Source organism: Geotrypetes seraphini, chromosome 1 (assembly GCF_902459505.1).
Source record: "Geotrypetes seraphini chromosome 1, aGeoSer1.1, whole genome shotgun sequence".
Taxonomy (NCBI): domain Eukaryota; kingdom Metazoa; phylum Chordata; class Amphibia; order Gymnophiona; family Dermophiidae; genus Geotrypetes; species Geotrypetes seraphini.
In genome coordinates this window covers 152,402,364-152,426,056 of record NC_047084.1, presented here as the reverse complement: position 1 = coordinate 152,426,056, position 23,693 = coordinate 152,402,364, and the positions used below count along the sequence as shown (strand labels likewise).

General features: G+C 41.7%; 1 protein-coding gene across 2 annotated transcripts in view; it reads right to left on the bottom strand.

Moving 5' to 3' along the window:
- Positions 1 to 23,693, bottom strand: part of ABCE1 (ATP binding cassette subfamily E member 1) — a 150,500-nt gene that overhangs the window by 22,275 nt on the left and 104,532 nt on the right. For both annotated transcript variants that reach the window (XM_033940013.1, XM_033940014.1), the window contains exons 10-14: positions 20,271 to 20,360; positions 16,973 to 17,094; positions 11,277 to 11,498; positions 3,029 to 3,088; positions 2,885 to 2,943 (exon numbers count right to left, since the gene is read on the bottom strand). In XM_033940013.1, coding sequence (XP_033795904.1) covers positions 2,885 to 2,943; positions 3,029 to 3,088; positions 11,277 to 11,498; positions 16,973 to 17,094; positions 20,271 to 20,360 — 553 coding nt within the window. The remainder of the gene's footprint in view (positions 1 to 2,884; positions 2,944 to 3,028; positions 3,089 to 11,276; positions 11,499 to 16,972; positions 17,095 to 20,270; positions 20,361 to 23,693) is intronic.

Genomic DNA, 23,693 nt, shown 5'->3' with positions numbered 1-23,693 from the left:
CCATGAGCCAAACCCGAAGAGGGACAGGATGATCCAGACCATACCCCTGAGGCAACCACCTTTGAAAAAGAGCATACTGAAGAGGATGCATATGGGCAAGAGCCTACCTCACTATGTCTAGGGAAGCCGCCATCGACCCCAAGACTTGGAGGAAATCCTGCGCCAGAGGACACCTGGAAGCCAGACGAAGGCGAATCTGAGATTGCAATTTGCTTACCCAGGCCTCTGGGAGAAAGACCTTCCCCAAAGAGGTGTTGAACACAACCCCAAGATATTCCAGGTGCTGAGAAGGGGCCAACCAACTCTTGGCAAGGTTGACAACCCATCCCAGCGACTGTAGGAACCCCACCACCCGAGCCGTGACCTGGATGCTCTCCTGAAATGACTTTGCACAAATCAACCAGTCGTCCAGATAGGGGTGAACTAGAATGCCCTCTTGTCGCAAAGCCACTGCGACAACAACCATCACCTTGGAGAACATCTGCGACGCTGTGGTCAGGCCAAAGGGAAGCACACAGAACTGAAAGTGCTGACCCAAGATCGCAAAGCGAAGGAAACGCTGATGAGAGACCTGAATCGGTACATGCAAGTAGGCCTCTGCCAGATCGAGTGAAGTCAGGTACTCCCCCAGTTGAACCGCCAGAATAACCGACCTCAGAGTTTCCATCCGGAAAGAAGGAACCTTGAGAGCCTTGTTGATACATTTCAAATCTAAGATGGGCGGAAAGGTCCCCTCTTTCTTGGGTACCACAAAGTAAATCAAGTACCTGCCGGTGCAACACTCCTGAGGGGGCACAGGAACCACTGCTTTGAGATCCAGCAATCTCTGGAGGGTCTGACAAAAGGCCTGCTGCTTCCACGCCACCTGAGAAGGTGAAGCAAGAAAATGGGCTGGTAAGGTCCGGGCAAACTCCAGAGCATACCATCCCGAATCACCTCTAGAACCCACTGATCTGACGTGATCTCTGCCCACTTTGGGTAAAACTCGCACAGCCGGGTGCCCACCGGAACCAAAGTTGGTGCCAGCAAGGAGTCAAGGAACAGGACCTCCAGCACATAAGCCTTACAAAGTGCCAACACAAATTGAGGGAGAAAACCCCCGGTGGCCCCAAGGGACACCCTGCCACAGCAGGGGACCCAACCCCACCTTGCCCCTGTTTCTCTAATACAGGGGGAAGGTCACCTGAGGTAATTGAAATGAAAGAGGTGTTTCCTGCCAAAATTGGCCCTGAAACCGCCAAATTCGGAGCTCCAGAGTCCTGGGCTTTTCCTGCCACTAAGGCTGGGGAGCCAACCGATGCAGTAAGGGAATCCCCAGCCGCACTGGCGGTAAGTGAGTCCTTTGTACCCTGACCGTTGGTGGCTGGGGAACTTCCCACTGGGCGTTGGGGGAAGCCTGAGTTTCCCCACGATCCGAAGCCAACTCACGAGGCACTTGCGGCGGGGTTTCCTGGCTGCCGGTACCCGATGCTAATGAGGATCCCCCACCACACCGGCCTGTACAACACTTGCACAGGGTGGCTGTGAGTGCCTTGCGTCTGGAGCACTTTTTCCCTTGCAAAGTGCTCATTGTGCTGAAAAGCGCCCTAGGTACAAAAAAGTGCCGGTTAGATGAAAAAAACACCAGAAAAACAGCAAACTGAAAGGGAAAAGAGCCCTTAAGATTGGCACACCTCAGGATTTTTTTTCCCACTCAGAACAGACTCCACGGCTCTCAAAGCTGGCAGGCTGACCGGTATTGGTGGCCAGGCTGCCCGCTGAGCCACCACTACAAAAATGTGGGGAGGTAGAAGGACACAGCACGAGACCCGCACGAGACCCCCTGAGGTCGGACGGATCCCCAAATAAGACACGTCCAAGCTCCGTCCAGCAAAACAGGGGAACTCAGGAGTCCTAAACAAATTCCAACAACCCTAAGGGGGGAGCCGAATGAGTCTTACCACACTGCTCAGAGACTGAGAAAGACTGAAGGGGTAGAGGGAAAGCCTGTCCTCATATACAAGTTTTGGTCTCAGTCTCCACCTGCTGGTCACAGTGAGGTATAAACCCATTCATAAGGACTATACTGGTCTACCAGGTGATACAGAATTCCTCAAGTTACTCAATTGTTCCGGATGTATAGAAACAAATTTACCAAGATTTAGTGACAGGGTTGCCAATATATGTTGCAACTATCCACAAACCAAAGTCATTACAAAGTGTTAGAAAATGTTTGTCAGACACTAGAAATCTTTAGATCAAAACACAAAGTGCTTGAATGGTTAGAGCAATAAGGCTGTGAATCAGGTTCAAATACTAGTAGCTCTCCCACTGATGGTCTTTGTGACATGTCCAGCTGCCTTGGTTACCCATATACTGAATCATACCTGAATTCTAAAAAATGCTGCAAGCTGTCTTGAGTCTTATTGGAATAAAGCGGGCTAAAATCCAACTTTCCTTTCCTCCTTCCCCATCAAAAGAAATGAAAGGAAAATCAGATTTCTTTATGTTGTGATCTTTACTTGATGGCACAGTCCAAGAATTTTACTTGTCTGTCACCAAAATTAAATTAGGATAAATGGTGGATATAGAAGCAATTATTTCTTTGGGGAGGACAGGATGTAAAAGCTATGACACCCAGGAAACTGACTTGCTATTCTATTCTAATTATTTAAACTTTTTATAGGCTGCTTATGCACTGTTACAACTAGGGTTAAACACAGAGGAAAGTACAATTAAAAAACAAATACATAAAAAGAACAAAGAGCAAAATGCAGGCAACACATCCAGGCCTATTAAGACCTCCAGTATAGATAAGATACAATTCAAGAAAGACACTAGATTCTAGCAGCAGTGGAAAATAAAAATGTTTTCAAATGCAAAGAACTGGAAAGAAGCAACTTACTGTTGATTTGGGACTGATCTTTTGTGGTTTGTAACTCACATTCAGAACTGGCACCTCACCTGCAAGACAAAACAGCTGTCAAAAAAGAGCAGTTAAGTACAATCCAGCATCTCTAAATACTAATGAAATTCGTTTACAAGGTACCTCCTTCATCAGGCTTCAAGCGCCCAGCCAGCATCCTAATGAATGTCGTTTTTCCAGTTCCTAAAAGATAAAATGAGCCATCAGGACTTCACTTTGGCCACCTTCAAACTCATGCAATTGTCTTCCCTCCCCATGCCCCCTTGCCTTACCCCTTTCATTGTCCTCCACTTTTCTCTTTTCTACGTAAGAATTACAATTGCTATTTCACATCATCCAAACCCAACCCCAATTTAAGATTACAGCATCTTAAACAGGGGTCTCCAAAGTCCCTCCTTGAGGGCCGAATCCAGTCGGGTTTTCAGGATTTCCCCAATGAATATGCATTGAAAGCAGTGCATGCGCACAGATCTCATGCATATTCATTGGGGAAATCCTGAAAACCCGACTGGATTGCGGCCCTCAAGGAGGGACTCTGGAGACCCCTGATCTTAAAGAATAAAAACACACACATAAAACCCCTCTCCAAAAATGTCAGAAACCACTCTTAAAAACAACTCTAAAGTCATATGGCCCAAATATTTCAACATCAACATCATACCGCCACAAATGCCTGACAAAACCAACATGCTATTAATTTATTTACAAAAAAAAACAAAAAACCTACATTGCTCTGTTCTACTCTGAAATCGTTAAGCAAGGCATTCCTACATACTTGAACCGGTCACAGAAAAAATGGTCCAACAGGTTAACATGAGTGAGATAATGGTGAAAACCATAAGACTTATCCCCTCTTTTACAAAGGTGCGCTAAGCTTTTTAGTGCACGCTAAACACTAACGTGTACATGTTATCGTATGGACGTGTTAGCGGTTAGCGCATGCATTGATTTAGCGCGTGCTAAATCTGCGCTTAAACGCTTAGTGCGCCTTTGTAAAAGAGGGCCTAAATAGTCTTTCCCTCTGTCGCTGCAACAAACGATTCTATCATATAAAACAAGGACCATCCCCTTGTAGTGCCTGAAAAAAAATCAAACGGGTCTTAAAAAAAATTAATTGCTCTGGCATTGTAAAATTGAAATTGGAACTTTAGATCATCTTTTATTTTATTGTTCATGTATTCAGGCATTTTGGTTATCAATCTGGGATCAAGTTAACCTAATGATGGAAAATCATGTGGCATTGTCCTACGATACGGTTATTTTTGGAATGTGTATGAGGGCTAAATGCCAAATATCTGCAGCAAATAATAAGCTTCTGATGATCCTTACCGGTGTGGGGATCCAGCAAATAACATTTAATTGGAAGAATTGTTCTAGACTAAATTACAGCTTCTGGTGGAACTCAGTATGTCATCTGTACAAAATGGAACGACTAATTGCTGTACAAAATGGTCATTTTAAAAGGTTTCAGGATGTGTGGAGGCCATTAATAGACCATTATAATGATTAAGGATAATTTACTATTCTTTTTCCTTATGTGATAATTTGTAGAATTGGGGGGATGGGGGGGGATATGATAATCTAAATAAATATCTGCATAATTTAACTGATTAATACACATAGGAATTATAATATAATATATATGTATGGATATGGAAGGGGGTGGGGAAAATTTTTTTTGGAAATATATTGTTATGGAATTTCAAGTGATATTGTAATATTATGAGTTATATTTATTGTACACTTGATGTATATGTTAAAACGAATAAAGATTTTGAAAAAAAAATAAAAATTAATTGCTTAATGGGCAACCAGTACAACTCAGCAAAAAAAAAAAAGGGGGAAGATATGCCACCTAAAACTGTGCCGAGTCATTAATTCAGCAAAAGAATTTTGAAATGGCTGGCAAGCCTTAATCCGAGATGTCAACAGATCACACAAGTGAGTTACAATCACTGATTTATTTTTTTTTTTTGTAAGTTGGATTTATATATTTATTAGGATTTATTGCCTTTTTAAACAAATTCACTCAAGGTGGTGTAAGCTAGAATAAGTCTGTAACTGTTAGGAAAACGGGATAGAAAACAAATTAAATAGACAATTACAGAAGTAAAAATATTTAAACAACACACGTTATGGCATGGCATGCTATTTACAGTGACAACACAAAACACATTATAAAACATGGTGTAAGTCAGCGATCTCAAATTCCAACCCTTTGCAGGGCCACATTTTGGATTTGTAGGTACTTGGAGGGCTGCAGAAAAAAAATAGTTAATGGGGGTGGGAGAGAAAAGGTCGGTTAGGGGGGTGATTTGTGGTGGCAGAAGGGAATGGGCATCCCTCCTGCAGATTTTTTTTTTTTTTTAAGGAAGGGGAGGTGTCAGTGTGGGGGTTACTTGCTGGGGGAGGGGGAGTGGGCAGCCCTCTTGACGATATTTTGGTACTGGGATCATCGGGGTCAGTGGCATGACACTTTTTTTATGGGCACATCTATGCCCATAGAAAAAAATGAAAATAAAACCAGGCAGACCTGTCGGGTTTTCCAGGTCGGCAATATCAATTTGATTCTGGCATGCAAGGTTAGGCCATCGCCTGGATGGCTGGTTTTAATATTAATGATCTAATTTGCATGCCAGAATCAGAGAATGTACGATTGCACAGAAAACCACACAGTGAACCGTTTTGTGCTAATTCGATCGGTCCCTAAAGCAGCGAAACTGGTTTAGCATCTCCAGCAGTATTCAAATCCAGACTCAGCCCACCTCTTTGAAGTTCTTTTCAATTCCAAACCCAACCCGCCTGCTAAGTGCCAATATTTGTTATCATTCTCTCTGTAATTCTCCCACGTGAGCACCTTCTTGTCTAGTTTGTCTACCCTGACTAGATTGTAAGCTCTTTTGAGCAGGGACTCTCTCTTCTGTGTTTTGATGTACAGCGCTATGTCTAGCAATGCTATAGAAATGATAAGCAGTAGCAGAATACAGAGACAAGTTCTTTGCTGTAACAGGATCTAGTCAATTTCTGTCTTCTAGCTAAAAATTGAGCTGGACTCAGTTCAATATAAATTTTCCTAGAAACAGGATGTTAAGGTAACTGACTGGTTAACTTTCAAGTTTGTCCTGGTCAAGGCTGTTGCTCTTTAGCAAAGGGTATGCTATTGCTGAAGTGAAAGGCTGCTAACTTTTCTTCATTGGGAGTGTCCGACGTGATGGAGAGAAAAAGCCCAAATATAAAAATAAAAACTAAAAATAGACATTGTATATTCCAAAACAGATAACTTCTTATTCTTCTAGTCATTAGTATTATAGCAGCATTTGTCAAATCAGAAATAAATCAGTTTGGACATATACAATGGAGAGAAAATACCTCATACCAACAACGCCGGCATCTTTCTGTAAGCATGGCGTAGTCTCTCTAAAGAGACTGCCAGAGCATGGGGGTTTTTTATACAAAAAGTATCTCTTTCTAGTAAGACCTTCCCCTGGCTATTAATTTACCACCCTACTGGATAAACCAAATGCCTATCTAACTCCCTCTCCTAGTCCACGCCTCCATTCTTCCCTGGGGGGCCCTGGACAGGCATAGCATCTAGAACAGTGTTCTTCAACCTTTTTACACCCGTGGACCGGCAGAAAAAAGAGAATTATTTTGTGGACCGGCAAACTACTAGGACTAAAATTTAAAAACCCCGTTTCCGCCCCAATCTCCGTGAGCTCGGTCCCCACAAATCATCTGATCCCATCCACACAAGCCTCAGTTATGATTTTATATTGAATGAAACAATATTCTGTACAATTGTCATTTTATAAATACAAATAATTCAGAGCAACGATCAACAAAACCCCTGTCTCCCCTCCCCTTCACATATATCCCCTCTACTATCAAGAAAACTGAACAAGCCAAATTATTACAGAATGCTACACAGAAATATCATGCTAACAGAATACTGCAGTCACACATGACAGGAATAGTTTTAGGGGAGTGCAACTAGGGCAACTGCCCCCTGGTCAGAGAGCGCCCTAAGCCAGCTGGAAGCTAAAGAAGCACTTCCTGGGTTTTGCAGTCCCCAGTTATGTCTAACACCAGCTCTAGCAGGATATATATTTCAAATCTGATATATTCTAATCGCAAAATAGAAATAAAATTATTTTTTTCTACCTTTTGTCGTCTCTGGTTTCTGCTTTCAATCTTCTTTTCACTCTCTTCCTTCCAGCGTCTGCCCTCTCTGTCTCTTCAATCCAGCATCTGCCCCTTCCATCCACTGTCTGTCCTCTCCCCCTTCCATATGGTATCTGTCTTCTTTCTATGCCCCTCTCCCCTTTCCATCCAGCTTGTACCCCTCTCTCCTTTTTACATGATTCATTCCAGCTTCATTGCTCTCTTCATTTTTATCTCTCCTACACCAGATCTATCATCGTTGTCCCTCTCTGCTTATTTTTCTGCTGACCCCTTCCTATCATCAATCTCTCTACTTTCTCATGCCTGTGTCTCCCCTTCCCCTCCTCTAATCTCTCTGCCAGCTCTTCCCTTCCTCCCCTCCCAGCAGCATCTCTCCTTCTCCCTCTCCAGTAGTAGCTGTCCCTTTATTCCCTTGTCCAGCAGCTTCACAGACTGCTTTCCCTCCTCCCCTCCCAGCAGCATCTCTCCTTCTCCTTCCCTCCAGGTCCAGTAACAGCTGTCCCTTTTTTTCCCTTGCCCAGCAGCTTCCCAGATTCCTTTCCCTCCTCCCCTCCCAGAAGCATCTCTCCTTCTCCCTCTCCAGTAGCAGCTGCCCCTTTTTTTCCTTGCCCAGCAGCTTCCCAGATTTCTTTCCCTCCTCCCCTCCCAGAAGCATCTCTCCTTCTCCCTCTCCAGTAGCAGCTGTCCCTTTTTTCCTTGCCCAGCAGCTTCCCAGATTCCTTTCCCTCCCAGCAGCATCTCTCCTTCTCCCTCTACAGTAGCAGCTGTCCCTTTTTCCCCTGCCCAGCAGCTTCCCAGACTCTGATAGTGGTTTTCTCCCCTCCCAGCAGCTCTTCTTACTTCCCAGCGCAGCGATTAATGAAGGCAGCCTCGGGTCCTTTGTTGGGTCGCGCCGCCTCTGAGGAAAGAGGAAGTTGCATCATCAGAGGCAGCCGCGACTCAGCAAAAGCCCCGAGGCTGCCTTCGTGAATCGCTGCGCTGGGAAGTAAAGGAGAGCTGCAGAGAGGGGAGAAAGCCACTGTCGGAGGCTCCCCAAGATCTCTCCGGCCCAGCGCAGACTTCAGATGTTGATCTTGCCGGCCCTGTGCGGACCGGCAGGAAGTTGAAGTAAGTCAATCTTGCCGGCCCTGCGCGGACTGGCAAAAATTTCCTGCGGACCGGCAGTTGAAGAACTGTGATCTAGAACTTTCTTCTTTTTGAAGTTTCCATTCTTCACACGGGTACAGCATCACGTTATCAGTTCTTAGGTTCCCGGATGGAGTGTTTTTGCTGACTTGCATTTTCCTTTCAGCACTGTTCATTGTCTTTTCCAGCACTGGTTAGTGTCCTTGAGAAACTCTTTACAGTAAGATATCTACACACTCACATGCCACACATTAGCATCTCAGCATCTAAACTGAAACCAGTTTGCACAAGCCCATGACTAACAACTTCAGCAAAATATAGGAATAGGTCTCACAACCTGTAAAAGTCTCCCATAGGCTCCTGTCATCCATCTCACTGCCCTTTCAAAGGCTGTTGGTTGCTGCCCATAAAAAAGGGTGTTCACAATATTCATGGCTCCTTCTATGAGGCCCCTGCTTGCTTGCTGTGTTTGATGGGTAGGGTGTCAAGGACCTCTAAGGATTTTGTCAAGGCACTTCCTCTGTAATCGGGTTAAGAAAGTCCCTTATATCTGGCAAAGGAAAAGTTTGGTTGAGACTGCCTGCAAATCCTGGCAGAGACAAATTTTAACACTGACTAAAAATCTTCTCAATCTCCTGCTAACTGCAAAGAAGTGAATTTTTACCTCCAAAGCTACTAAGATCCTAGTATCCACATCAACTTTCCTCTGGTAGCTCAGACTGACTTATCTACAAGATCTCTGTTTTCACCAGGTTCAACACTAATCTATTTTGACTCAAACAACTCTTAATAAACTGAAGACACTCAAGTCTTTGTACAGTCTCAAATTCCATGCAGGTACCACTACTTGTACATCTGCCTATATTCTAAAATCAAAACTGTTGTTTCAGAACATTTACAAAACAAGGTAAACTTTAAGCATCAAAGCAGCAAGCATGAACCTCTGAAAGACCCCCCCCAAACCCCCCCCCCCAAATCCCTCTCAGTTCAGCGGGGGTGAGGTGGTGTTCAGTCCTCACTTACAAGAAATTCGACCATATCACATAGGCATACCACGACTCACATTGGCTTCCAATACAAGCGAGAGTATATTTCAAATTTTCCTGCCTACTATTTAAAGCAATAAACAGAGACAGCCCAGCCTATTGGAACGATCGACTAGTTCAATCCACCTCAACCAGACATAGGAGAACCCACCCACCATCCAAGCAAAAACGTCAAAAGAAAAAAAACTGTACGATAACCTCCTAGCCACTCGAGCTGCAACACTTGACCCACAACTCTACAACCTATTGACCACGACCACAGACTTCAAAACCTTCAAGAAAGAAATAAAAACCTTTCTATTCAAAAAACACATAAAACCCAACTAACACAATCAGAAATGTCCCAAGCATCACCTGCAACTACTACATATGTACCTCCAATATCTTGACAACTGAGATGTAATCCTTAGCAACTCAAACAAATGTACAAACTACTCCATAAATACTTCTAATCTCCGGACAATCCATTTGTAATCCGCCTTGAACCGCAAGGTAATGGCGGAATAGAAATTCATAATGTAATATAATCTTTTCTTTCTAAAGTGAGCAGAACCAAGCAAACATAGTTTATTAAAATTCTGATTAAACTCAAATCATAAAATTTGAAGCGTTGTACAAATAAATAGGAACAAGCTCTAAGTCACAAACAGGACAGAGCGAAGACCGTACACACTAAACATAGGGAAAGGTTGCATACAAAAGGAGAGGAGGGAGAACTACAATGTTGTAAAGAAAAGAAGACAATGATGGGATAAAACAAGGCGGGAAGGGGAGAGGGCAGTGAAAAAAGGCATCAAAAAGTAAAAGAAATAATTACTCATAAGAATCCTTGAAAAGGAAGCATTTAAAACTACCCTTAAATTTATCAATATTTTGTTCAACTCTGATATAAGATGGAAGAGAATTCCAGGTTACAGGTGCTGTGACAGAGAAGATGGAGGTACAACGGGTGCTGATAATTTTTAGCGAGGGGACATGGAGTGTTCGTTGAGAAGTGGATCTTAAGGCTCTGGGTGGATCATAAGGAATTAAAAGTTGGTCTATGAAAGCAGATTCGTTGTTTTTTTGTGTTTTAAATGTTAAGAGAGCAATTTTATAATGTTATCCAGTGAGGAATAGGTAGCCAGTGTGCTTTTTTTTTTTTTTTTTTTTTAATAATGGAGTGACATGGTCGTATTCAGCACAACATGCCAATAAATTTACAAATCAATTGTATCAAAATCAGGAGCAATATACAAACATACTAAAGTTTTGATTTCTGCCTATTCAGACTAAACCTGGTTTTAAGAAAGGTTTGGACAAGTTCCTGGAGGAAAAGTCCATAGTATGCTATTAAGAAAGACATGGGGGAAGCCACTGCTTGCCCTGGATCGATGGCATGGAATGTTGCTACTCATTGGGATTTGGCCAGGTACTAGGGACCTGGATTGGCCACTGTGAAAATGGGCTACTGGGCTTGATGGACCATTGGTCTGACCCAGTAAAGCTATTCTTATGTTCTTAACCTCAATAAATCTGCTACAGTGTCTGTACTACACTCGTTTTTAAATCCATTCAAAGGATCCAGAGGATCATTTTCCTCAAGAAGCCTTAATGCATGCTTCTCAACAATCTTATACAGGGTTAAGTTCAAGACTGGGTGGTGAACTACAGAGTGGAGAATGACACGGTGGACAAAATTTTTCCCTGTTCCTGCAAGAACTTATTTTCCCATCTTCTCCCTGTGAGTTTTGTCGCTGTCCTGTAAGCTCTGCCTTAACCGCACTTGTGATTTTAAAGTGTTTGAGGCTTGTGCAGATGAGGACAGAACTTGCAGGAATGGGGCAGGGGCAGGGACAGGAAAATGAGTTACCGCGGGGACTCCATGTCATTCTCTACTGCAGAGTCAAAAATACTCAAGTCTTTTTTTTTTTTTAAGGATGCACCACTGCTTTCTTTTAGGTCTTAAGAAACCAGTATTTTTTTGGTGGGGATCATATATTCCTGAAGACAGTATGCAAGAACACACAAACACTAACCATTCTCTCCCAGCATCACCATGATTTCAGAGTCTGTGAACTCTCCAGCTACAATGCTGAGCTCAAACTCTCCCATCCTCTTCTTCATCGCAGGGTACTTGTACATACACATCTTTTTAACTTCTTCTTCATTTGCAGTCTCTGCCACTTTAAAAACAAGCGATGCATCTCGAAAACGCAAGTTTTCTGTGGGGACGTAGCCATCCAGGAAAATATTAATACCTAAAGGAAATCAGAAAAAGGGACTTTAGTTGTATGGCAACAAAGCATTTTATAAAAAGCTTGCATTCATATGATTACCCCAAAATCCACAAAAAATATATATATTTTTTTCAAATTATTTATTCAACTTTTTAAATTTTTAAGCAAGCAAATCAATACTTGAATACAGATTTGTAATATTAAAACATGAAATTATATACCCAGCCTCACTTAAATCAGTGGTGCATGGCAAGAAAATAATTATTGATTATTTAGTCCACACAATAAAGCAAAGATCCAAGTAATACATTCTATCTTAAGAACAGCTTGGGAGACACTGATAGAAAGCCCCAACAGCCTGGCCTTAAATTACAGGAGGGTCTATTGGACCTATCACCACTCCACCCCCTTCTTTGGCCACAATAAATTCCAATAGTTGCTTTGGTTCAAAAAACAAAAAATGTTTTTCCTGTAGTGAAACGTCAAAATAAAGGATGCACCCAGGGCCAAAACCCTGGATTTATAAAGTAGAAATTATTTTCTCCTTTTCTGCATCACTTGAGCGACATCTGGAAAAATCTGAATTGTCAAACCATTATCATTCACGTCTAAAATATAGTCTAAAAAGTAAATCTCTGTCATGCTCCAAGGCGAATGTCACCAAGAGAGTAGATCTCTCTGTGACTACTTCCAGAGAACGTTTCAAAAATAATTCTGTTAAGTTCATTTCTCCCTTTTCTGTTACTCCAATTTCAATAGGGGTTGAGCTATCTTGCTTCTTTCCTGGAGATAAATATTGAGCCCCAGTTATAGGTGGTAAATTTTCTTGCGGAATCATTAAAATTTCCCTGAAATATTTACGCATCATCTCAATCGGAGATAACACTGGAGATTTAGGAAAATTCAGCAGTCTTAAGTTGTTTCTTCTCTGCTTATTTTCCATATATTCAAGTATTTTTAAAATAAAAGATCTCTCTTTAATAATCTCCGTCTCTATATTTTTAATTTGAATGACCTGTTCTTCATGTTTTTTAAATCATCTCCCTATTTTGTATTTTGTTGTTTTTTTTAATTCTTTATTCATTTTTTCATCTTACTAAACATTTGAAATTAAAAACATCACTTGAATTTCTTTCATTTATAACATTAATACATAAAGTTTACTCCCCCCACCCTTCCCTTAACAAATTCATTCAAATATATCATATAAATATTCATTTATAACAATCTAAACACTTAAAAATATAGAATCCCCTCCCAACCCCACATTTGCAATTATATTTGTAATGGAAAATGGCATCTATTCATTGCAATAATTGTCAATGGCCTCCAGATCTCTTTGAATTTATTATAATTTCCTTTTTGTATAGCTATTGTTCTTTCCATTTTATAAATGTGACACAACGAATTCCACCAGAAATTATAACTGAGTCATCTTCCTGTTGTTTTAACAATTTCTCATGGGTTTCTACCTGAGAGCTGACAAGAGACATAATCATGCTGAACAATAATCATTGCCTTCTGGAGGTTAGAGTCCATGATTTCAATAGCCCTCCATAGTTCCTCTAAATTTATCACTGCGGGCTTAGTCAACTGTCCAAACTGCATCTTACTCACAAAAGTTGGATTTTCCCCTGCCTCTGCATGGAGAGCCGATGTCTGGGCTTCAGTGGAAAGTTCTTCTCCTCCCACTGCTCCTCTGGGGCTATTCAATGGGTAGATTGTATAGCCACACTCCCTGCAGGGCTTCTTCTTCCGGGTTGGTCAGGACTTCGCCCCTGGATCGGGCTAAGGGAAACCCGATCATCACTTAGGTTCACCAATGTACTCGGTGTTCCTGCCAGAGTCGGGGCTGTCTCCCTTGGCTGGCGAGTGATCCCTCCATCTAGCGTTGTCTGGATTAAGGTCTTAGACACCAGAGGAGTTGGCCGGATCACTCCCTTCCTCTTCCCCATTATCGGGTCCCGTCTCTTGCCTGGTCCCACAGTGTCTTACAGGGCCCGCTAAGGGAAATAATTATTCCAAAGTGCTGATCTATTCCAGGTGTTTTCTCACAAATACGAGATATTCAGACTATTCAATGATGCCAACATAGGTTGCTATCTCAGAGATCCAAAATTTGTGGCATCTGTGGGACTTCTCTGTCACATCATGAGTCCCCCCATGTCTACTGCAGAACTTATGAATCAGTTTCCCAGAAATGTGTCTAAAAACTCTGTTTCAAAAAAAATCACTGCTTCATTAGGCAGGATGAATCAGCCACAGAAGTATGGAATTCAATAGCAGAAAGTTGCTCTATATTTGTTCAGAGCTTATCTTGTAAGGCAACTGAGAGTTGTTGTTTTTTTTTTTTTTTGGGGGGGGGGGTTTGAGGGGTGGTGATAAGGAGGAGTTCATTTAATTAAAAAAGGACCTGTATAATTGTTTATCCAAACGTACTTTCTCAGACACTGTCCAGATGCAAAAGTATGAATGGAAAATCTGTTTGAGCTCTAAGTATTTCTTCAGTAGAAAAGTGAAAGATATAGGTAGCCAAAGCCAAGCTAATATGCTTTCAATGCATCAGTTAGTTGTAAACTTGCTGTGCCAAGACTGAAAAATACACTCCACTAGCCAGTCTGATAAAAATTATTTTAGCTATCTCACAGACCACAGGATTTAACAGGCTGAGTAGACCAATGTAGCTGTGCTTTTGAAGGATTTTGAAATGTGGAACTTTGATTTTTGGAACCAGTATAAGAACTTTGAAGATTAGACAATTGATGATGTCATATCTGTGATATATTTTAGCAACACACTGCTTTGGTCTTTTATGAATACAGACATATTTTTCAACTGAGCAATGTAACATGTACTTTATACACAATTTTGCAGTTTGGCACTTCAATTCTTTGTTGCATGCCACACTGGACTCCTTGCCATGTTATCTGTGCCACAGTATTCTGCTCCGCACACTGAGACACACGTGGTAGGATTTAGTAAGACTTATGGGGAATAATCCCAAGGTGGCAGATCAACTTTCCATTCAAGGTAATCTCCATTTCTCCCTGAGAAGACAGAGCCCTAGTTTTAAACATTGGGCCCGAAAGGTGTGCTGGATGGCTGCAACCTGGACTGACCACTGTTGAAAGGATGCTGGGCTTGACTGATTTTGGTCTGGTTCATCTTACATTTTTACATATGAAGCACACAAAAATAATGTTAATGACTTTGGTGCCATCATTTGCACTAAGCATTACTCTTTCTTCTCTAACTGAACAGAATACTTGTGCATCAAAAGCACATCCCTCTTCTATACACAGCATCACTCTTGGGTCAGATGTTTTTTTTCAGCTCAGGAAGTATACTTTCAAGCACCTCTCTATGCAGAGCTCACCATTTGTATATAATGTGACTCCTGCACTGAATCCATCAGAATGAATATCTGCTGTCACAGGGCGCTGAGACTTCTGTGCTAGCAGCTTTAATTGTATATAGTGACTATTTGTCCATAGATCTCTAATGTTTTAGGCTCCAACTTTCTCTTTTTTTTTTTTTTTTTTTTGGGGGGGGGTTGGACCAGCATTCTCCTTTAGAACGGTTTACAAAGCCCAGAACACTTCTTGTCTTTTCAGGCCTTCCCCTAAGCTGTGGTGGGGGGAGAGGGGTCCAGTGGAGATGACCAAAGGACCTTCATTTTGTAGCTCCTGAAATACCTTTGCACTTGATACACCGAGGACAGTTTGGGACATTATGGTCTGGTGTCAGAAAGAAGTACAAAATCCTGAGTGGTGTAGAATGGGTACAAGTGAATCAATTTTTTACTCTATCAAAAATTACAAAGATTAGGAGACGCTCAACGAAGTTACAGGAAATACTTTGAAAACAAATAGGAGGAAATATTTTTTCACTCAAAGAATAATTAAGCTCTGGAATCCATTGCCAGAGGATGTGGTAACAGCGGTTAGCTTAGCTGGGTTTTAAAAAGATTTGGATAAATTCCTGGAAGAAAAGTCCATAATCTGCTATTGAGAGAGGCATGGGGAAAGCCACTGCTTGCCCCTGGGATCAGGAGCATACTTGGGGTTTTTTTCTACTAGGTACTTGTGACCTGGATTGGCCACTGTGGAAACAGGATATTGGCTTAGATGGCCCATTGGTCTGATCCAGTATAGCTATTCTTATGTCTGGTGGATGTCTGTGACAAACCTTTTCTATCAGCAAAAAGCATTGTTTGAAATTCCACATCGAATACCACATCAAAATTTAGAAGGGAGACAAAAATAAAATGAAAATGTCCTATTTACTGACAAGATAGCATAAACCACATCTAGGCAATAGCATGGACAAAAATAAATTAAGGGGATTTGTGAAGTAAAAGCCGTGTGGGAAGACCCTTCTTAGTTTTTAACCCTTCCATGCATATGTTAAATTATTGTCTACTTTACACACCTGGGGGGTTATTTTGACCCCCATCGCTTATAAAGCACTGAAAGTTGCTTCAGCATAACAATTTAGCAAATTCTCACTGTCATGGCACTCAAGTGAAACATTTATGTTTATAAAATGTATATTTAAGCCTACAGTACAACCGGTGATGTTCCGGTAATGTTTCAAAAATGTTTCTTCTCTTACTCAGTACACTCACTGTACAAATGTAAAAATAATGGCTGTTGTTAGCAGTGTTTCTTTTACAGCAAAACCTAACAGAATATTTTCACATGTTTTCGACTTCTCTTATCTCATTTGTTAGGCATTACTTTGGAGATACATTACGACTTTTTCAGTGCTGTATGCCACTGCTGACAATGTTGCCTTCATAAACCTGTGGGGTCGATTTGACCCCAGGTATGTATAACCAGAATACTCACGTTAAACTAGGTTAAAACAAAACAAAACAAAAAAGCTGTATTTATCAGATGACAGGAAACGCATTGTCTGTTACTATTGAAAAGGTTCCTGGAATTTGAAATCAAAATGACAATTTATAAGTAAGCAACTAAACTAAGAAGACAGACTGGGGTCAAAATGACCCCAGGTGTGTACAGAAGGGTTAAGAACTCAGAACCATGTACCTGATATCATCATCCACTCGCTTGCTGACAGTTTGTTTTTTTTTTAAATCTAATTATGTGCCATGTAAGTCAGAGCACCACAGTGTCAACCCAAAGGACTCATTTTTGCAAAATGAATTATTGTTGGAGACTCAAACCAAAGATCAATTAAAGAATCAAAACTCTGTCCGCTTTCAGGATACAGCATTCCCCCGGTCATTTGCGGTCAGTGGTTCGCAGTCCCTGTCATTCACGGTATTTTCCGACCAAGAGCAAGCAGCGCTCCGGCTGCTCTCTCCTCCCTCTACCGCTGCCCTCTCCAGTCTCCCCCACGAAAAACCATATTCGCAGTTTTTCAAGATTCGCAGGGGTTTCCGGAACGGAACCCCCACGAATATCGGGGGAGTACTGTACTCTGCTTCTACTTCATGATGGGAAGAGGGTGGTGAAAAGTTTCTGTACCTTCTCTTACGCTGAAAGGCATGGTTACCACACCATATGCACTTGGTACACCGTACAAACAACAGATGAAGTCAGAGAGGTAGTCTAGCACACTTAGATCGTGTTCCACCACAATGATATACCTGCAAAACAAGAACAAACCAAACACTAGTTATACTTAGCTAGAATTCATAAACGTGGTGTAAAAGATAAAACAGCAAGTGACACAGTAAATTAAGTTGAACTTTCCAATGGTTCCCCAAAAAAACCAGAGGAAGGCAGAACACACTGGCACAGTAGTAGTGAGTTAATTAAATTTGCTGATGACAAAGGTTGGAAGTTGGGAGGGAAAGGAAAGGTGCTACAAACTAGAGGGGAGGGTGAGATGGTGCATGGGAAGAAAGCATGTTGGGTAGGGGGCTGGGAAGGAGGGATGCCACTGAAGGAAGAGGCAAGGACAGAGAGAGAAAGCGTGCAGGAGGCAGAAAGTGTTGGACTCATGGAGAGGGCAAGATGGATGGGGAGGATGGGAAGGAGAAATGTTACACTGGGGAAGGGGGAGAGGGCACAGTGTGAAAAGTTGGACTCATGGAGGGAGAGAGAGACATGTTGTTTGGAGGGAGAAATGTTGGCCTGGGAGGGGGGCCAGAAAGGAGGAAGGGAGACGGACTGCAAGGGGCAAAAAGGAGGAAGGGAAAGAGAAATGTTACACTGGTGGGGAAGGAGGGAAGGAGAGAGATGTCAGACCATGGAAATAGGGAGGGAAGGAGAGAGAGATAAGAAGGGAAGGTAAGACATGGAAACGTACATTTTGAGAAGAAAGCAGAGAATGGAAAATTTGAATGTTAAAGTTAATGCCAAAGGTGGATGCAACTTCGTTTCCAGCTCAAACAGGGAACGTGTATCCAATTCTGGAAGTCAGTAAAGCTTTTTGAATAAATAAAGAAAAAACTGACTATAATGGAAAACTGGTCTCAAGAGAGTAATCCTCTTATGTTAATAAGTTTACCAGCCAGTTATAGCGAACTTCACGTTCAAGGATACTCTCTGAGACTTAGAATTCAATTTATATTTTTAACTTCTTTTTAATATGTAATTCCGTTGTGTAAAGTTTTATACGTTAAAGTCTGCATATAAAAGATTACTGGAGTGCTAGATAAACTTCACTTAGCTTTTGCAAAATGTTCTAAAGGGTCCCAACCTGGCCCCGTTTTGACATCTGCTTCAGGAGACCCAGTTGAAGATTTGCATAGTTCTCAATCCGAGGTGAAATGTTAACTAATATTTAAATATCCGTGATTCTTGATATTATCGCTTGTCAGAGTTTACACAACTTTACACAACAGAATTACATATTGAAAAGAAGTTAAAAATATAAATTGAATTCTAAGTCTCAGAGTATCCTTGAACATGAAGTTCGCTATGACTGGCTGGTAAACTTTTTAATACCAGAGGGGGTTACCTCCCCCTCTTCAGGAGTTTCATATCTCTGAGCGTACCATATGAATATAGGATTACTCTCTTGAGACCAGTTTTCCATTATAGTTAGTTTTTTCTTTATTTATTTAAAGATGGATGCAAGACAGAAAGTGAAGACTGAGAGAAAACCAGTCAGTGGACAAGAAGGCCCTGGAAACATAGTTAAAAACACAGAAAAATAAAGTCACCAGACAACAAAGGTAGGGAAAATGATTTTATTTTCAATATAGTGATTGAAATGTGTCAGTTCTGAGAAAGGAAAGATGTTAAACTTTAAGTGTGAGGGCCTCAGAAAATATAGGGTACTTGGAGGGCCACAGAAAAGATAGTTAATGTCTTATTACAGAAATGACAATTTTGCATGAGGTAATACTCTTTATAAATCTTTCCTTTACAGTTAAATGAAAGATTTATAAAGAGTTTTACCTCACGCAAAGTTGTCATTTCTTTAATAAGACATTAACTATTTTTTCTGCGGCTCTCCAAGTACCTACAAATCCAAAATGTGGCCCTGCAAAGGGTTTGAGTTTGAGACCACTGTTATAAAATGTACTTTCTATGCACCACCTGGCTCTTGTCTCATCCTATTTCCCTCTGCCTGAGTGAAGCCTGAACCTGGGTCCCAAAATGGATTAGACAATACAAAAACACAAAATACAAAAAAGATTACAATAACCACTTGATTTCAGATCACTAGAGATATGCAAATCTAGTCTGGTTTTCAGCTCCTTTCAAAGCTTTTCATATACAGAAATTAATTATAAAGGGCAATAATTAAACTGCTCGCAATGACGAGAAGTGCTCTGTTGAAAACGTACTGCTGTTTAAATGGTTTCCAAATCCAATGCCCCTTTCCATGGTAAAATGCCTTTTCACATACAGAAATGGTTCCGAGTACTGCCCTTCAAATGTTTTGAAACTGGGACTGAAAATCCAGGGCAAGTGCTTCTAATGCTTCTGAATTGAAGCAAAGTTTTCTAAGTAAAGAATTGTTTCCATGATCGAAAACTGCACTCTTTTAGACTGTATGCACTGTATGCCTAAAATCTAAGCAGCTCATCATACGTGGGTGTATGATGAGCTGCTTAGATTTTAGGCATAAAATGCATACAGCATCACAGCAGCCACCTATATCTCTAGTCCCATGTGATTTCATTACTATTGCTACATATGATTCCCCCTGTGATCTTGGTTCAAATCCTCTTGAAGAAAGGACACCGACTGTGGCTAGGACTTTCTCTGCCAGCTGAAACATGCACAGCACTGCTAAACATAGAAACATAGAAGATGACGGCAGAAAAGGGCTACAGCCCATCAAGTCTGCCCATTCTGCTTACCCACCCCCTGTCTATGCCCTAATGACCCAATTTTCTTATCTTGACCCTCGTAGGGATCCAACATGGGTATCCCATTTATTCTTAAAGTCTGGCACGCTGTCTGCCTCGATCACCTGCACTGGAAGCTTGTTCCAATGATCAGCTGCTAAATACATTTGGTCATTTGTCCTGCAGTGGCACTGGCTCCATTTTGATGCTTTGGTTTATTAAATGGCTAGAAATGACATATTTAAGCAGAAATTGTAATTATTTTTAAGTACCACTGTTGGCATGCAGTGGTAATGCAAAATAGGCAGGGAAGAATTCACAATACATATTTTGTCAGACTGAAGACTCAGGTACATTATATGTTCTAGATTAGAATTACTATCAAAACTGTAGTGACCAGATGTTTTAAGAGACATCTAAAGGTGGGTAAAACCTATCATGACTATCTATAGTTGTCAAAAATGAAGACCCTAAACATGATATGCTTTAAGTGAGAGAAAAAAGTTTGTACTCACCTGTCTGGGTTAATTAGCGATCGGATTGTAATAGCAGCTTTTAGGCGCTGCTTGACATCCAGATAGCTAGAAGGCTCATCAAACATGAAGCTGAAAAAGAGGAATACTTTAGACAATTTTCTGAAACCACATTTTGAAACCATTATAAAAGAGCTGTCTAGTAAGGTATGCCTCTTTGCAGATGATACCCAAAATTTATAGAATTTGGAAGATGAGATTTAACACAGGGTCACAAATATGAGCTACAAACTTGAGATAAGAAGTGTCCAACTTTTGGCTTCCCTGGGCCACACTGGAAGAAAAAAATTTGTCTGGTGCCACACAAACACTAATGCTAGCTGATTAGCATAAAAAAGGTCACACAGGTTCCAAATTTGCAACCATTAATATAGAAGATGTACGTATCTAATAATAGACCTTCATTAAAAGGACACTGTGGAGAGGAACCCAAAAAAACAGTAATATTTACCCTGATTGAGCGATCCTCCACATGTGCTGCTGACAGTGGGAGCAGCCACAGGCTTTTGCATCCTTGATCTGATGAGCAGGGATGCGCACTCCTGGTTCTCCCATTCATGTCTATTGCAGCTACAGCGAGCCTCTTCAGAGCAGGGATGCTGACGCAGCTGTCAGCAACGCACGTGGAGGATCGCTCAGTCTGTAACATGAAAGACTGCTATTTGAACCTTGAGAGGGCATAGGATGAAGAGGCAATAGGCTCAGGAGTAGTCTAAGCAAATACTTTTTTACAGAATAAGTTGTAGATGCATGGAATAGTCTCCCGGTAGAGGGGGGGTAGAGACAAAAACTGTGTCTGAATTCAAGAAAGCAAGGGACAGGCAAGTGGGATCTCTTAGGGAGAGTGAGAGATAGTGGATGCTACAGATGGGCAGACTAGATGGGCCATTTGGCCTTTATCTGCTGTCATGTTTCTATGAGATCTCCTACCATCAGGCCCTTCTCAAGACCTTCCTGCAGAAAGGACGGGACCTCGGAAAAGGGAACCCGTAAGGGATCCAACTGCTTCTCCTTATTCCAGTACTGAAAAAGTTTCCATAGGCCACTACAGTCACCGGCTTCTTTGATTGTAGAAAAGTTGTGATAACCATATTCGAATATCCTGTTTGTGCTAATGCTGCACGCTCAACAGCCATGCTGTAAGCCCAAAGCATTCTGGATTCTCTATGTCTAGGGACCCTGGGACAGAAGATCCTGGTGCAGCAGTAGTCTGAGAAAGCTATCTCATTGTAACTGAACTAGATCCGTGTACTAAGGATGACACGGCAAATTCGGAGGCACCAGGATTACCAATGCTTGATAAGTCGCTATCCTGTGAAGGACCCAGCATATCACCGGCTGAGGGGTGGGGGGGGGGAGGAGACACATTTAGAAGTCCCTTTACTGGCCAAAGTTGGAATACAGTGTCTATGCTGACGCATCCTGGCTCTGACAGTTGATGGAAGAAACAAAGGAGTTTTCTTGTTGCCTGCTGAGGCCATGAGATTGAATTTTGGTCTCCCCCAGCATTTTACAATGTTGTTTAATGCTCTCTGGGACAAGGACCATTCCCCCAAATTCATGGTCCAGCGGCTAAGATAATCGGCCTGGACATTGTCCACTCCCGCTATATGAGCCGCTGTGATGGCCTGCAGATGGCCTTTCACCCAGCGAAAAACAATTGAGACTCCACCTGCAGCAGAACACTCTTGGTTCTCACTTGTCTATTGATGTACACCACGGTTGAGGCATTGTCTAAGAAGACCCAAACTACTTTGTTTTACAGTCACTCCTGGAAGAACCGTAGAGCCCACCAAATGGCTCAGCTCTAACCTGATGATGGACCATGCCCTCTGTGAGGGCAACCAATGCCCTTGTAGACTGGCATTTTGTCATTAGGATCACCCAAGATTCTATGTGGAGAGGGAGGACCCTTGTATAATGACTCCAAATGGAGCCCTCACTGAAGACACTGACACACTTTTGCTGACCAGGCTAACTGCGACTGGAGAGAGTCCTTCTGAGGCAACCAATGCATTCTACAGGGAACATAGATGGGCTCTTGCCTACGAAATCACCTCTATGGTCACTATCATGGAGTCTAGCACCTGCAGGTAATGCCAAGCAGTAGGAGTCAGTAGTTCTAAAATCACCAGGATCTAGCAGCTGAGCTTCAGTTTGCGTGGTTCTGGAAGAAATATTTGGCCCTCTTCTGGCTAGGCAGGTACTCTTAAAAGCGTGACCCTCCTGGCTACAGACCCCAACATCTGGCCCTTCTCCCAGGCAGAGCTGTCTCAGGACTACTGGAAAGCCTTAAAAAATATCAGATTAAATCCCCAAAATATAAAATCTAGTGCAGAGCAGATGAAAAGATACCTTTTCAACTCGCTTGCAGAAGTTAAGACTGAGGAGAGGAGGCACTGCCCATAGAGACAAAGAAGAAAATGATCGATATCTTCTGCAAGCAATACGTGAGTTGAGATGCTTAACCTATCCATAAGGAATTGTATACCGCTTGCATAAGAAAAGTAGTGCTCAGAAAAGCTAACACCTACTTTTATGTGACACATGCATAGGCATTCCCAGGGGCAGAGCAGGGGTTGTGTTGGCACTTCTATCTGTATTTTATAAAATGAACTATGCATTACAGTAACTTTACAATCATCTTGGAGGTGGTGCAGTGGTGTGGGTCAGGGAGGCTTTTTATAAAAAGCTAATATAAGTGCATATGTTTCCTTTATAAATGACCAGAACAGTAATAAATATTAAAAAAAAACCCCACAAATCTTAGTGAGGAAGTACTTCAAAAACATACAAACATCATCCTCACACTACACTCAACTATTTCAAATTAGGTCTATCATGACTTTGAAAATACCAACACTAGCATATCATCTGTCCATTTTCTGCATTATATTTTGATTTATTTATATAAAAAAATTAAGATTTCACTTATCGCACAATTGGTTACTATTTCACAACTTGGCAATGTGCTTTTGTACATTTGTAACTTATTTGTACTCCAATGCAGCCAAGAAGTAGTAAACAGTGGCTAGCTGTACAATAAAACTGTGGTGAAGATTTGAGATAAGTTCTGTATTTGAAACAAAAAGAATTGCTAAATTGCACGTGATATGATGAGACAGGCTAGGATTGCTTATAAAGGGCTCCTTTACCAAGTTGCAGTAAGCACCAGTGAGTGTTGACCGCAGGATGAACTGCAGGGTCCCACGGTAAGTTCCGAATGTGCACGTGCAAACCATGTGCTAAAAATGTTTTTATACAATTTTTCTGAAAGGAGGCATTATATCTCCCTGTGCATGCTTCAGGCTCCAAGTGTCTGCTAATCCAGAATAATTGAACTATACACACTAGAGAATGACACGGGGAAAAAATCTGTCCCCGCAGCATTCACCCTACCCTCTC